At 39.7% G+C, this 12,944-nt stretch overlaps 1 protein-coding gene across 1 annotated transcript in view; it reads left to right on the top strand.

Annotated features, from left to right (window-relative positions):
- The first annotated feature begins 1,740 nt into the window (after window positions 1-1,740).
- calb1.L (calbindin 1 L homeolog) overlaps window positions 1,741-12,944 on the top strand; it is a 42,748-nt gene continuing 31,544 nt past the window's right edge. The window contains 3 exon segments of the mRNA NM_001090639.1: window positions 1,741-1,860; window positions 2,164-2,240; window positions 8,213-8,287. Coding sequence (NP_001084108.1) covers window positions 1,782-1,860; window positions 2,164-2,240; window positions 8,213-8,287 — 231 coding nt within the window. The 5' untranslated portion in view covers window positions 1,741-1,781.

The following is a 12,944-nucleotide window of genomic DNA, read 5'->3' as shown; positions in this document are numbered from 1 at the left end:
CAAATTACCTTAACAACCAGGCATTGATTTGAAAAAGAGACTGGAATATGAATAGGAGAGGCCTGAATAGAACGATGAGTAATAAAAAGTAGCAATAACAAATGTGTAGCATTACAGAGCAATTGTTTTTTAGATGGGGTCAGTGAACACCATTTGAAAGGTGGAAAGAGTCAGAAGCAGGCGGCAAATAATGAAAAAACTATAAAAAATAAAAAATATGAAGCCCAGTTGAAAAGTTGCTTAGAATTAGCCATTTTATAAAATACTAAAAGTGAACTTAAAGGTGAGCTGCCCCTTTAAGTTTGCCCACATCTAATGACCGATAGCACCCAATATTTTTATTATTAGTAGCTTTTTATGCAGCAGCTCTCCAGTTTCCAATTTCAGCTATCTGGTTGCTAGTGTCCAATGTACCCTAGCAACCATACATTGATTTGAATCAGAGACTGGAATATGAATAGGAGAGGGTCTGAATAGAAGGATGAGTAATAAAAAGTAACAATAACAATTAATTTGTAGCCTTACAGAGCATTTGTTTATAGATGGGGTCAGTGACCCCCATTTGAAAGCTGGAAAGAGTCAGAAGAAGAAGAAGGCAACTTATTGAAAAACTATCAAAAAAATAAATAATGAAGGCCAATTGAAAAGTTGCTAGAATTAGCCTTCTATTGCATATTACAAGTTAACATAAAGGTGAACTACACCTTAAAGGTAGAGGCAGCTGCTCTAATGTAATCATTCAGTCCACAGGGTAAGCATCAGATGCAGTAAATAGTAGTAGTAGTAGAAACAGTCATGTAGATCATTGAACATATAGGTTATTTATCTATATCTCCCAGCATGCTCAAGGGGTTTGTAGTTCAGCATCAGCTGTAAGGCACTCTGTTGCTGGTAAGGTAAGCTTTCCAGTCTGGAGGCAATGGAGGTCATTTATCAACACTGGGCAAATTTGCCCATGGGCAGTAACCCATGGCAACCAATCAAATTTCTGCATTCATTGTTCTGCTTGCAGCTGGCTTCAAAAAGCTAATCACTGATTGGTTGCTATAGGTAACTATCCATGGGCAAATTTGCTCAGTGTTGATAAATGAGCCCCACATCTTTCTTGCCTCGATGTGGGCTATGGAATACTATAAAAGCACAAATACAGAACCATATTTAGTGCTTCTCCTGAGTCTTAGAAATCTGACACTGACCCTACTGATTTGAGACTAAAATTGTTCTAGGATAGGTTTACTGGGTCCCTTGGGCAAGAGAAATCAAACTCTAAACATATTCAGTATATGTCTCAGCTGCAGGCTCTGCTGGAGGCACATCCCCCATTTGTGTAATTCTTCCCTTTCCTCGGGTTGGGGTCTCAGCATTTGTGCCCATCATCTCTAGCTCCAGCCATGCTTTGCTATTGGTAACTGGATACATCATTATAGAAAGTCATGGGTAAGGGATAGGGCATAGATTGCAAGCTCTGTGTGTCAGGAGCATCTTTCCTCGTGTGTTTCCTTACAGTCTGTCTATATATATTTTATAAAGTTGTGTTTTATTATTTTATGGTTGCCTGTTCTGCAGATGTCAGTAGCGCTAAATACATACACAGGGGAGTCAGGAAGGCGCTAAGGTCAAGGTGAGTAAATGCAGGAAAGCACCAAAGGGCAGAGGAGGGGAATGGGCGGGGCCCAGGCGGAGCAGCTCCTGTGTATATATAGCGGTAACGAGTTAGCAGCTCCAAGCGATCAGCACCAGGGACAGCAGCAGCACTAGCACCGGCGGCGCAGACTCTCGCTATGGCACAGACTCACCTGCAGGGAGTGGAGATCTCAGCGGCTCAGTTTCTGGAAATCTGGCGTCATTACGATACAGATGGTGATTATATATATAAATATATATACACCTATTTATTCCTTTCCATGAAACTCTATTCTATTCTAACCCTTTCACTGACAGCTGATGCCTTCCCTCTGACACTAGTTAAAGGGACTCCTCTGTCCCCCCTTCCCTCGCCCCAACTTCTTATTCATTGTGTTCTACAACTTGTGTGGTTAGGATACAAACTCCACTCTTTCTTGTGCTTCCAAAAAACTGCACTTCCCTTGGCTTGTGTTCTGTGCTGCCTGTGCTCTCTGCCCACCAGCGGATCTCCTATAGTGTCTGGCTTTTTGTTTGCAGGCAATGGCTTCATTGAAGGCAAAGAACTGCAGGACTTTATACTGGAGCTCCAGCAAGCCAGGAAGAAGGCAGGGCTGGTAGGTGAACAATTTACTCCTATAAAATCCTTCTGCTGCAGGTGAATGTCCTGTACAGGCAGTGCTGCTGCATGAACTCTTTATCAGAACACTGCCTCTGCTTTGCATTACCTACAAATCATTATTTATGGCTGTCCACAATAATTATAAACTAAGCACAGTAGCAAAATAAATGCCATTAACTTAAAGGGGAACTATTGCAAAAATACAACCTTCATCATGCTGAAATAATAAATTAAAAATGTTGAACTGTTTCCAAAACAATCAAGTTGCTCGTCGTTCTCCCCCTCTCGGCATCCATCCCTCTTCATTCTCCTGCAGGAGTCGGGAGTCTGATTTTGAATGACAGATCCGATATATCTTTCAGGGGGCCTCCTTTTGCCTAGAAGATGCGTTAGAGCTCACTCTTTTAAAATCCTGTCTCTCTACATGCAGAATTTGTGTCAAAGTCAGTTTTTTTGCTAGATTTTGATTGTACTGGAAGCAGTTATTTGAGTGAGCTCTTATACATCTGCAAGGAAAGTGAGCTCCCCTATAACATATATTGGATCTAACTGTCAATGAATATCTGACAGTTGCATGAAGACAGAATGAAGAGAAACAGAAGCTGCGAGAGGAATGGTGAAGATAAGCCTGATTATTTCAGAAACAGTACAGAATGTTTTATTGATTATATTTTGAAAGTTTCTTATTTCAGTATGATGAAGCTAATATTAAATTTTCGTTTTCGTGATAGTTCCCCTTTAAGCACAGATAGATTCGACTGCAGCCTAGTTATCACTAGACATCATTAGCAAACTGTAAGTGCAAAGGTGAACTGATACAGTAACCCTGGTGAACAGTGAGCAATTTGCTTGCTTTCATTGTCATTCTGACTTGTGTTTCTTAACTTGTGCACTTTTTCACCTTTGTTGGAGCAAAGCAGGGACTGCAAACAAAGGTCCCCCGTCTTCTGTTCAATGAGGTTGCTGGGAGTTGTAGTGCAAGCTACAGCCATGCATATTTCTCATTTAAACAAGATGTTCCGATTGGGTGAAATATTCTACAAAGAGTCTCTAGCATGTTAAAGTATTCCCGGTTCTAGAATAGGATCTGTTAACCCAGAAACCCATTATCCAGAAAACTCTGAATTACAGAAAGCCTGTCTCCAATAGACATAATCCAATTTTTTTAAAAAAGAATTTCCCTTTTCTCTGTAATAATAAAACATTACCTTGTATTTGATCCAAACTAAGATATGATTCATCCTTATGGGAAGTAAAACCAGCCTATTGGGTTTATGTAATGTTTACATGATTTTCTTGTAGACTTAAGGTAGGAAGATCCAAAATATGGAAAGATCTGTTATCGGGAAAACCACAGGTCCTGAGCATTCTGGATAACGGATCCAATATATAATCATTAAAAAAGAGTAAAAATCTAACACTGTCCCTCAGTCCGTAGAGACCATTTACATCAAGCAATACTGACTGCACAATTGCCTTACATTTGACCTTTAAAGGCAGATCCCATAGTGTGCCTGACTTCCCACTACTGAAATGTAAGCGGATAACCCTAATCTAATCCCCTAGGGTGCTAGTTGGTCAGCCCAGGTCTATAATCAATGACATTATGTAAAATTATCTGTAGCTAGATGTCCCTGCTTTACCAGTTTAAGAGCAAATAGATGTTAAACTCTTTATTTTGGCAATTTTAATGGATTTTAATGGCCCAAACTGTTTTGCCCTTGGGTGTCTCTGAGCTATTTTTGACAAGCACCAATAGCAGTGTAGCCTGTATTTGCTGTACATAAACAAACTATCAGCAAACTGATACTTATACAGTATACCTATCATATATCTAGCATTCTAATTGAATGCCATAGACAGAATATTTATGGTTGTACCACATTTTCATGCCAGAATCAAAGGTGTTACATAAGAGCTACATTTGCAGATTAATCCTATAATCTGATTTTGTAGTTGGATAGGTAGGGCTTGCTCTTGTGACTTTTAATTACACACAGCAGTTAGGGCTAACCATGTGGTGAATAACTGGTTACAGCATGGGCATTTTTGGGCATATTTTCCTCCCAAAATAAGCTGTAAGAGAATAATCAGACTGTCTGGATTTGAAGTTAACATTATAATAATCAGGAGTTAGTGGCAGACTTCCATTAAGTGCCTGCAGGTAGTAATTACACTCTAGTAATATGTTTGCTTTATTCTGTATCATTTTACAGGGACTGGTTTAGGATAAGGCAGAAAAGATTCGGGCCCCAAAAATCATAAGGTCTCCTTGGGAAAAAGTTTTATCAAAATGTACAAGTAGCATTTTATATTGTGTAAGCATGGTTCTGTTCAGTATTTTTTATAGGATGTGCAACATATACAGTATTTCCTTAGCTGTTGTTGAAGTGCGCATTAACAGCAACTGGAAGGCTGCAGGTTGGACATTCTTGATTTATGTAAATTACCCTTGTCTACTGCATAGGCAATTGGTGCTGGCTATCTATAGCCCTACCTCTCAGTCTATCATCTATAAATAATATATGTATGTATCTGTCTCTATAGTAGTGTTTAGTATTTATTCTACCATGACAAACTGCTCTCTGCACTAAACATTTTGAGCGTCAAAGGATTTTCTGTGCAGTACAGTATGAATAGGAGCTTTAGTTTTTTAACATTTATTAGACTGATCAAAGGTAATTGCCATGGGTAACTGTCAGTGGCATAATTGTGGAGGCTCAGGCCCCCTGCAAACAATTTTTAGCAGCCATCCCCTTGCATGAAATAATGGGTGACATATGCCATGTGCAAAACCATGGTGCACCTTCAACTTTGCTTGAGTCTCAGGTGACTCGGGACCAATAAAGCTCCCATGCTCCCCTGTTCTCACAGCTATAGGGTCTGCCCCCTCTATAGTTATACCACTGGTGCAATTAAGCACTATGATAGTCAATCATAGGTTGTTTTTTCTTCTGTGAAAGGATGACCCCTCTTTTCAACCACTGAAAAATATGCTTCTTCCTATGCGAGTTCCCTTTTGGCCAACACAATATATATATATGTCTTGCAATCAAGACAGATTCAGGGGACAAATAAACTGTGATGGAAAAAGCAGACAAGGAGCTAAAGCTAAGGAGCAGCACTGATTGGACCAGATAGAATTTATTACACATAGATGGATGAAATGATCCAGAAATTTGGAGAGCAGACAACATAACTGGTTCAGGAAGGAAAGTCAGCTCCTGGTACTTCCAGTCAGCTGGTTAAGTCCAACACATGGCATAGTCAGTGTTGGACTGGAGGGTCTAAGACCCACCTGGGCTTCTGCAACAGGGGCCCCCACCGCTTTTCCGGGTCCCCTGCCCCAGCCACAACCCTTCTCTAGGCCCCACGCTCAGCTGGAACCTGACACCCCGCCCAGAGCTTACCTGTTCTCTAGTTTGGGGCAAGGGGGAGATCAGGGGGTATCAGAAGGGATTGGGTTGGTGAGGCACACCATGTCTTTACCCACCAGCCCAGTCCGACCCTGGGAGTAGAAGGTTATTGGTTGACCTTTTTTTTAGATCAATGTGATTGGCTGGCCCACTTTCAGATAGCAAAATGTAATTTTGAATCTCCCGCCCAAGAAGTCAACACATGGCTCATTCATATAGTATGTACAGGTGTATTGTAGAAAGTGCAGGTTGGAAGTTAAGATGAATAGTCCCTGTCTTGGGCTTGAAACAGAAAAATCTTCTGTTTTTTACACAGTGGTCCATCATATAGGTTATTGGCGGTTATTTATGGTGGGTTATATTAGCCAATAGATGCACAGATCTGTTCATTCACCAGTCACAAAGTCACGTAGTCCATTTGGCTGATGGTTATATAAACCATTGTGATGTATTTACTAGTGTTATTGACTGGAGACTGCTTTGTTTCTGACAACTGGATACAAAGGCAGGCATTGCCCATTGTAGTCAGAGTTGGCCAATATTACATCTGCTTGAGCCATTTGAGTTTGGGGTAACAAGTAGTCATCAATCCAGAATGTAATTCCACTTAGACTTTCTGTCACTGCATCATCCATCTTCTATTAGCCAGTCAGTGGGAAAGGAGTCCTGTTAGTTGCGCACCAGATACTTTCCAAAGTCACTGTTTATTAGATGATATAAATTTTAGATAAGGTTACCGAGCCATTTAGGTGTTTGTTTTAAACTAAGGGAATTGAGCCAGTGATGCATACAGAATGTTATAGTACATGAAGCCAGCATTATGTTTGGCTAGACAGACGCCCTTGAGTTTTAAATTACTGGAAAAAAAATCACCCCAACTTAATAACACACTCATCAGTATTGCAGGAAACAGCCCTTGAGTTTTAAACTACAACTCCCAGAATCCTTTATGGTAAGAAAAATGTGTAGATTAGAACTGCGCTGGTAGGCCTCGGTTTTAGTAATACTTATGTCCCTTTATTCCAATGTTATTCACTCTGCCTCTTTTCATGTAATGATCCAGTTAAGAGCAACTGGGGCCTTAAAACATAGTAAAAGAAATATCTTGTCATTGATCTTATATATCAACCCCTCCCCCCCTTTTTTAAATATTTACCTTTGTAATGCCATGGTGGTCTTGGATTGGTCAAGACTGGCACCTAGAGATGAGGATGCAATTGGTGCAATATCTCCGCTGTTGGGTCACATGGGTAAAATGTGCATTGTTCCCTTTAGTGAAGATAAGATCCATCCCATCACTTTCTAGGATCTTAAAGAGAATGACATTGACAGTTACAGAAAAGCCCTGTTGCTTGAATTTAGGGCTGTAACTTGGCAAGTTTCTCAGCGCTATTATAACTCAATATCCCTATTAATGGTGTGAGATCTGGCTGCTATCTGAATAGGAGTTATGTATAAATGTGCAACCAGTTATAGTTTCTATTATTCTAATTGTGGTTTGCCTGCCTGATTGCTGATTAGTCATGATGGGTTCTAGGCTCTGTCCATGTTACTAGATGGTACTACGGTTGCCTAGCTGGTAAAACACCTGCCAAGGCCGGGGCCGGTATTGCAAATTTACAGGCAATGTAGGGGCCATTAAATTTGTAATACCCCTTACAAAAGCCTTTGGCCCAATCCGCTCAAAATGTACCTTTTTGCCTCCTTCTGGCCATTGCACACCGTGGCTTCACCCCTTTTTACATCAAGTCCCACCCCTTATATGTCATGGTCCCCATTTTACAACGCCCTTTTGTTCCCGCCCCCACCACCGGCCGGTGGAAATGTTATTAAAAGTTGGCAACCCTAGATGATGCACAGTTGAGGGATCTCATGACTTATTTTTCAAGGAATGCTTGAGGTACTACTCATCCTACAAATCAGCCCTATGCACCACTGTGATGAAAGAGAACCCTGCAATTATCACAGCTTGGACATGGCAGTAGTCCAATGTTCCACTAGTGAGTTGTGGCAATATTGTTATTGTACCAAGCAAACTGGAGGCAGCTCCAAGCCCCTCTAGTGGAAGGGTGGAGCTTGTTTATATAATTGCTCACCCTGCCCCCTCAGATGATGTCAGAGAAGGGGCTGGGCAGTTATACATCAATGCAGTGAGCATGTTGGGTCACACACTACTAGTTGTCCATAGCTGCAGAACATTTACATTTTAGTCCTGCTGGTGGATCGATGTAATTGCCCTCAGGGAAATCATCTCCAGCTTAAAAGTGTTGGTCTGATGGCAGTTGCATCACAGCTCCACATTTGGCCCAAGGCCATGTCTGGACTGGAAATCTGTGTGTTCTGGCAAATGCCAGAAGAGCTGCTGTAAGATGCCATAGAAGTCACTATTTAGTGGGCTGGTGGGGAGCTTATTGGGCTTCTCTGTACTTGCAATGACAGAGCCTATTGTGACTCCAAGTCCAGACCTGCCCAAGGCCTAGAGAAGTTGTGGCAAAGATAATAAAGCTTTCATGTACTGATGCTACATTAATAAAAATGTCATGTTTTACAGGATTTATCAGAGCAAATGAAAGCCTTTGTGGATCAGTATGGACAAAGCAGCGATGGAAAGATTGGAATAGCAGAGGTAAGGCAACCAAAAATCCCAGATGTATATGCTTTATAGCAGCATTTGTAGCTTAGACCAAGCACTGGTACAGGTATAGGATCCGTTATTCAGAAAGCTCCGAATCACTGGGGGGTCATCTCTCATAGACTCCGTTTTAACCAAATAATTCAAATTTTTAAAATGATTTCCTTTTTTTCTCTGTAATAATAAAACAATAGCTTGTACTTGATCCTACGTAAGATATAATTAATCCTTATTGGAAGCAAAACAATGATATTGAATTCATTAAGTGGGTTATATATCGAGTTTTAGAGGTTTGTGAGGTTTTTTATACCTTGACTGAACTTACAACTCGAATGTTTTCTGATTTAAGAAAAAACTCGAATGGAAAAAAACTAGAATCGGGGAATTTTGGGCAAAACACCCAAATACTCAAATTAATGAAGTTTTTGGCAGAAAAAAACTTAAATCGCTCGAATTAATTGAGTTTTTGACCGAAACCCACTGAAAAAAAAACCCGGCCATCATGAAGGCTACAAACATCTTCCAATGGTTCAAGGGACTTCTACATGACCTCGACAGGTTTTAGCTGGTGTATTTTCACAAAACTATTTCCAGGTTTGGGGTATAATAAATCTCAAGTTCTTTTTTGAGTTATCACTGAAAAATATCCAGGAAATCTCAAATTTTTCAGTTAAAAATCATCTTGACCTTTGATAAATAATCCCTTTAATGTTTAAGCAATTTTTAGCATACTTAAGGTATGACTTCTCCCACTCCGCTGGTCAATTTAAAGGAGAAGAGTGGCGGGGAGGGGGTTTTAATACTATAGGATACCGACCCCATGGTCCAGCCCTCCCAGCGACCATGGGGTCTGCTTCCTCTATAGTTACGCCACTGATGAAGATCCAAATTACGGAAAGATCCCCTGTCTGGAAAACCCCAGGTCCCACGCATTCTGGATGATAGGTCTCATACCTGTATACAGTATATCAGCTGGTCAACACTACAACATTAGATAGACCAAGGGCTGACACACTAAAAACCATAAACCAACAACTTTTGTGACACCAACAGAAACTGTATCAATGTAATGTCATGTAACAGATCACAGTATCATAGTTGCAACAATATACTATGACAATGAGCAGGAAATTGTGGTATTGTGATATATTATTGGGTCAGATTAAATTTGATAAGGAAAAGTCTTAATTTGATTTTCAGATTTCCCAATAGACTTCTGCTGAGTTTGGATGAGGTAAATCAAAGGTTTCCTAACATTCATTTCAATGAAAAAAAAACCCATTAGACAGTCATGTTTAATTATATTACGTAGAATACAGCATTGGTATTACTTCGTTTTTATATTCAACTCTAAAATGCAATAAGGATAAAATAGCGGGATCTGCCCGTCAGTCTTCCATCTGGCTCTGAGCTGCAAACCAACAATAAAAGTTCCAGGGGGTTAAAACTCCTTATGGCAGGAAGACCATGAAACAAAATGAAACTAAAGTCATTTTAGACTAACTTATCTTCCATTGTTTTATTGTTCTCACTGTTATCAAGAGAAAGGGAGATGAGTAGTGATGGGCGAATACATTTGCCTGGCACGAATTCGCTGCGAATTTCTGCATTTCGCCGCCGGCGAATAAATTGGCGAAAATTTGCCAGTGAAAATTCGCCAGCGTCAATTTCCGATTTTCACGATTTTTCTGTGAAAACTTTCGAATTGCTAGATTTTTTTGTGTGAAAGTGTTCGAATTGCGCGATTATATCATGGAAACGTTCGAACTTCACAATTTCTTTCATGATTTTTCTGTGAACTTTCTGATTTCACGATTTTTCTAAAATTATTCGGCTTTTCGCGAAGTTTGCGGGAAATTTGGGACGTTATCGGCGAAGCAAAACAGGAGAAATTCGCCCACCACTAGAGGTGAGGGTTCTGTGATTTTTTGCTTTTTGAATGTGACTTTTTGATGTGTGTATTGTGCTAAACTGGTTAATGGTGACGGCCAGATGGGAATTAGGCACCACAGACGTAAATGTATCCACCATGACTAAATCCCAATGTACCCAAGGTAATATATACCTGGAGGTGTGGCTATTATAACTATTAGGGTGATTATTATTTGCAAGGCAGGGTGTAAAAATGAATACATTGATGATGCGTTTGCCAACTCTGTATTCATGAAGGTTAGTTAGGTACTTAGGAGTCCTCCCTCCTGCCTTTCCCTTCCCTTCCCTTAACTTAAACATTAAGACTGTGCAGACTGCAATGGGACCCAGTGCTTATTGCCTGCCCTTTAGCAGGCCTTAATTATAGGGCTGCCTTATGCCTGTCAATGCTGCACTTTGCACCTATCGCTGAGCCAGTTATTATATATTAGACTGCGAGAATATACTAAGGGGGGGTCACCTTCAAGTTAACGTTAAGTATGTTATAGAATTGCTAATTCTAAGCAACTTTTCAATTGGTCTTCATTATTTATTGTCTATAGTTTTTTTCTTTAACGAATTGGCTTTTTCCAGATTTGGAGTGGGGGGGTCTCTGACCCCATCTAAAAAAACAAATGCGCTGTGAGGCTATAAATGTATTATTATTGCTACTTTTTATTACTCATCATTCTATTCAGACCCTTTCCTATTCATATTCCTTTTATTCAAATCAATGCATTGTTGCTAGGGTAATTGGACCCTAGCAACCAGATTGCTGAACTTGCAAACTGGAGAGCTGCTGAATATAAAGCTAAATAACTCAAAAACCACAAACAATAGAACTGTCTCAGAATATTACTCTCTACAGCAGTGATCCCCAACCAGTAGCTCGTGAGCAACATGTTGCTCTCCAACCCCTTGGATGTTGCTCTCAGTGTCCTCAAAGCAGGGGCTTATTTTTGAATTCCTGACTTGGAAGCAAGTTTTAATTGCATAAAAACTAAGTATAGTGCCAAGTAGAGCCTCTGGTAGGCTGCCAGCCCACATAGGGCCTACCAAATAGCCAATCACAGCCCTTATTTGGCACCCTAAGGGAACTTTTAATGCTTGTGTTGCTCCCCAACTCTTTTTACATTTGAATGTGGCTCACGGTTAAAAAAGGTTGGGGATCCCTGCTCTACAGCATACTAAGGGGCAGATTTATCAAGGGTCGAAGTGTAAATTCAACTAGTGTTGAATTAGAATATTAGAATATTGAAATTTATCATGTACTGTCTCTTTAAAAATTCAACTTCGACCATTTGCCATCTAAAACCTGCCGAGTTGCAGTTTTATTCTATGGGGGACCTCCATTTGGAGTCAATTGGTGGAAAAACGAAAGTTTTATTTTAGAAAAAACTTTGAATCGAATTAAATCGAATATGATGTTACTTCCATTCGTACGATTCGAATTCAACTTCGTTTTTTTTTCGTCATTTCGGTTGGTCTTTTTTTATTCGAATTTCGACTTTTTTTTTTTTTGAAATTCGACCCTTGATAAATCTGCTCCTAAAAGTGGTAAGGGTTTCAATGCACAAATAGAATTAGGTCCCGCAGAGCTTACAATCTATCAAACATATATAACTTTGTTTCAACTTCCAGTGTCTATGAAAAAAATGTACAAAAACATATAGGTAATTGAAACATTTTTTATGCTGTGTCATATAGTGAAGCTGTACATATAATAGGTAGTGCTACTCCTGATATATATTGTTATACATCAGATATCTCATAGGTTATTACAGGTTTGCCTGCAATCTGTTTCTATTGTGTGGAGTTTGTACCAATGCTGTCAGATCTGCGAGTTATAGAATCTTGAACTGCTGGATGGTGTCACCTTTATTTATGATCATTCCAAAGCAGAAATGTATTTATTCAAATTGACTCTCTTCTTATAAATGACATAAATGACAGTTTCTGTACAATTATCCCAAATGCTGACCTCCCCAGCCATACTCCCCGTGCACTCTGGGGATTCTTCAATAATACACAAATATTATAACCAGTTCAATTTGGCCTCCCATAGAATTTAAATATAGCGCACCAAAGTAATGAATATTTTATATCAGTTCAGAACCATCTATAATTCATATAATCAATATAGCAAGAATGGCAGCAGGCAACCATCCTACAAAAAGTATATGATTAAGACTAGACCTGGTTTCTGAAATTACACATATTCATCTGTGGATCAAGAACATATTTAGGCTAATATTAAGGTAGAGTTACATAGTTACATAGTTAAATCTGGTTGAAAAAAGACAAAGTCCATCAAGTCCAACCCCTCCAAATGAAAACCCAGCATCCATACACAGACCCTCTTTACTTTCACACAAATTCTATATACCCATACCTATACTAACTATAGAGCTTAGTATCACAATAGCCTTTGATATTATGTCTGTCCAAAAAAACCATCCAAGCCATTCTTATAGTCATTAACTGAATCAGCATCACAACATCACCCGGCAGTGCATTCCACAACCTCACTGTCCTGACTGTGAAGAACCCCCTACGTTGCTTCAAATGAAAGTTATTTTCTTCTAGTCTAAAGGGGTGGCCTCTGGTATGGTGATCATAGTTACATAGTTAAATCGACCCAGACCTAGACAACCCAGTATTTTAAGGGGCTGTCCATGTCAAACCCTTCTGCCTGGTTTTCAATATTCTGAAAATCGATTCCTCAGAATTGAGTCCTACA

This window comes from Xenopus laevis, chromosome 6L (genome assembly GCF_017654675.1).
Source record: "Xenopus laevis strain J_2021 chromosome 6L, Xenopus_laevis_v10.1, whole genome shotgun sequence".
NCBI lineage: Eukaryota > Metazoa > Chordata > Amphibia > Anura > Pipidae > Xenopus > Xenopus laevis.
Note: the sequence above shows the minus strand (reverse complement) of the source record. Positions and strands in the feature narration are given on the sequence as shown.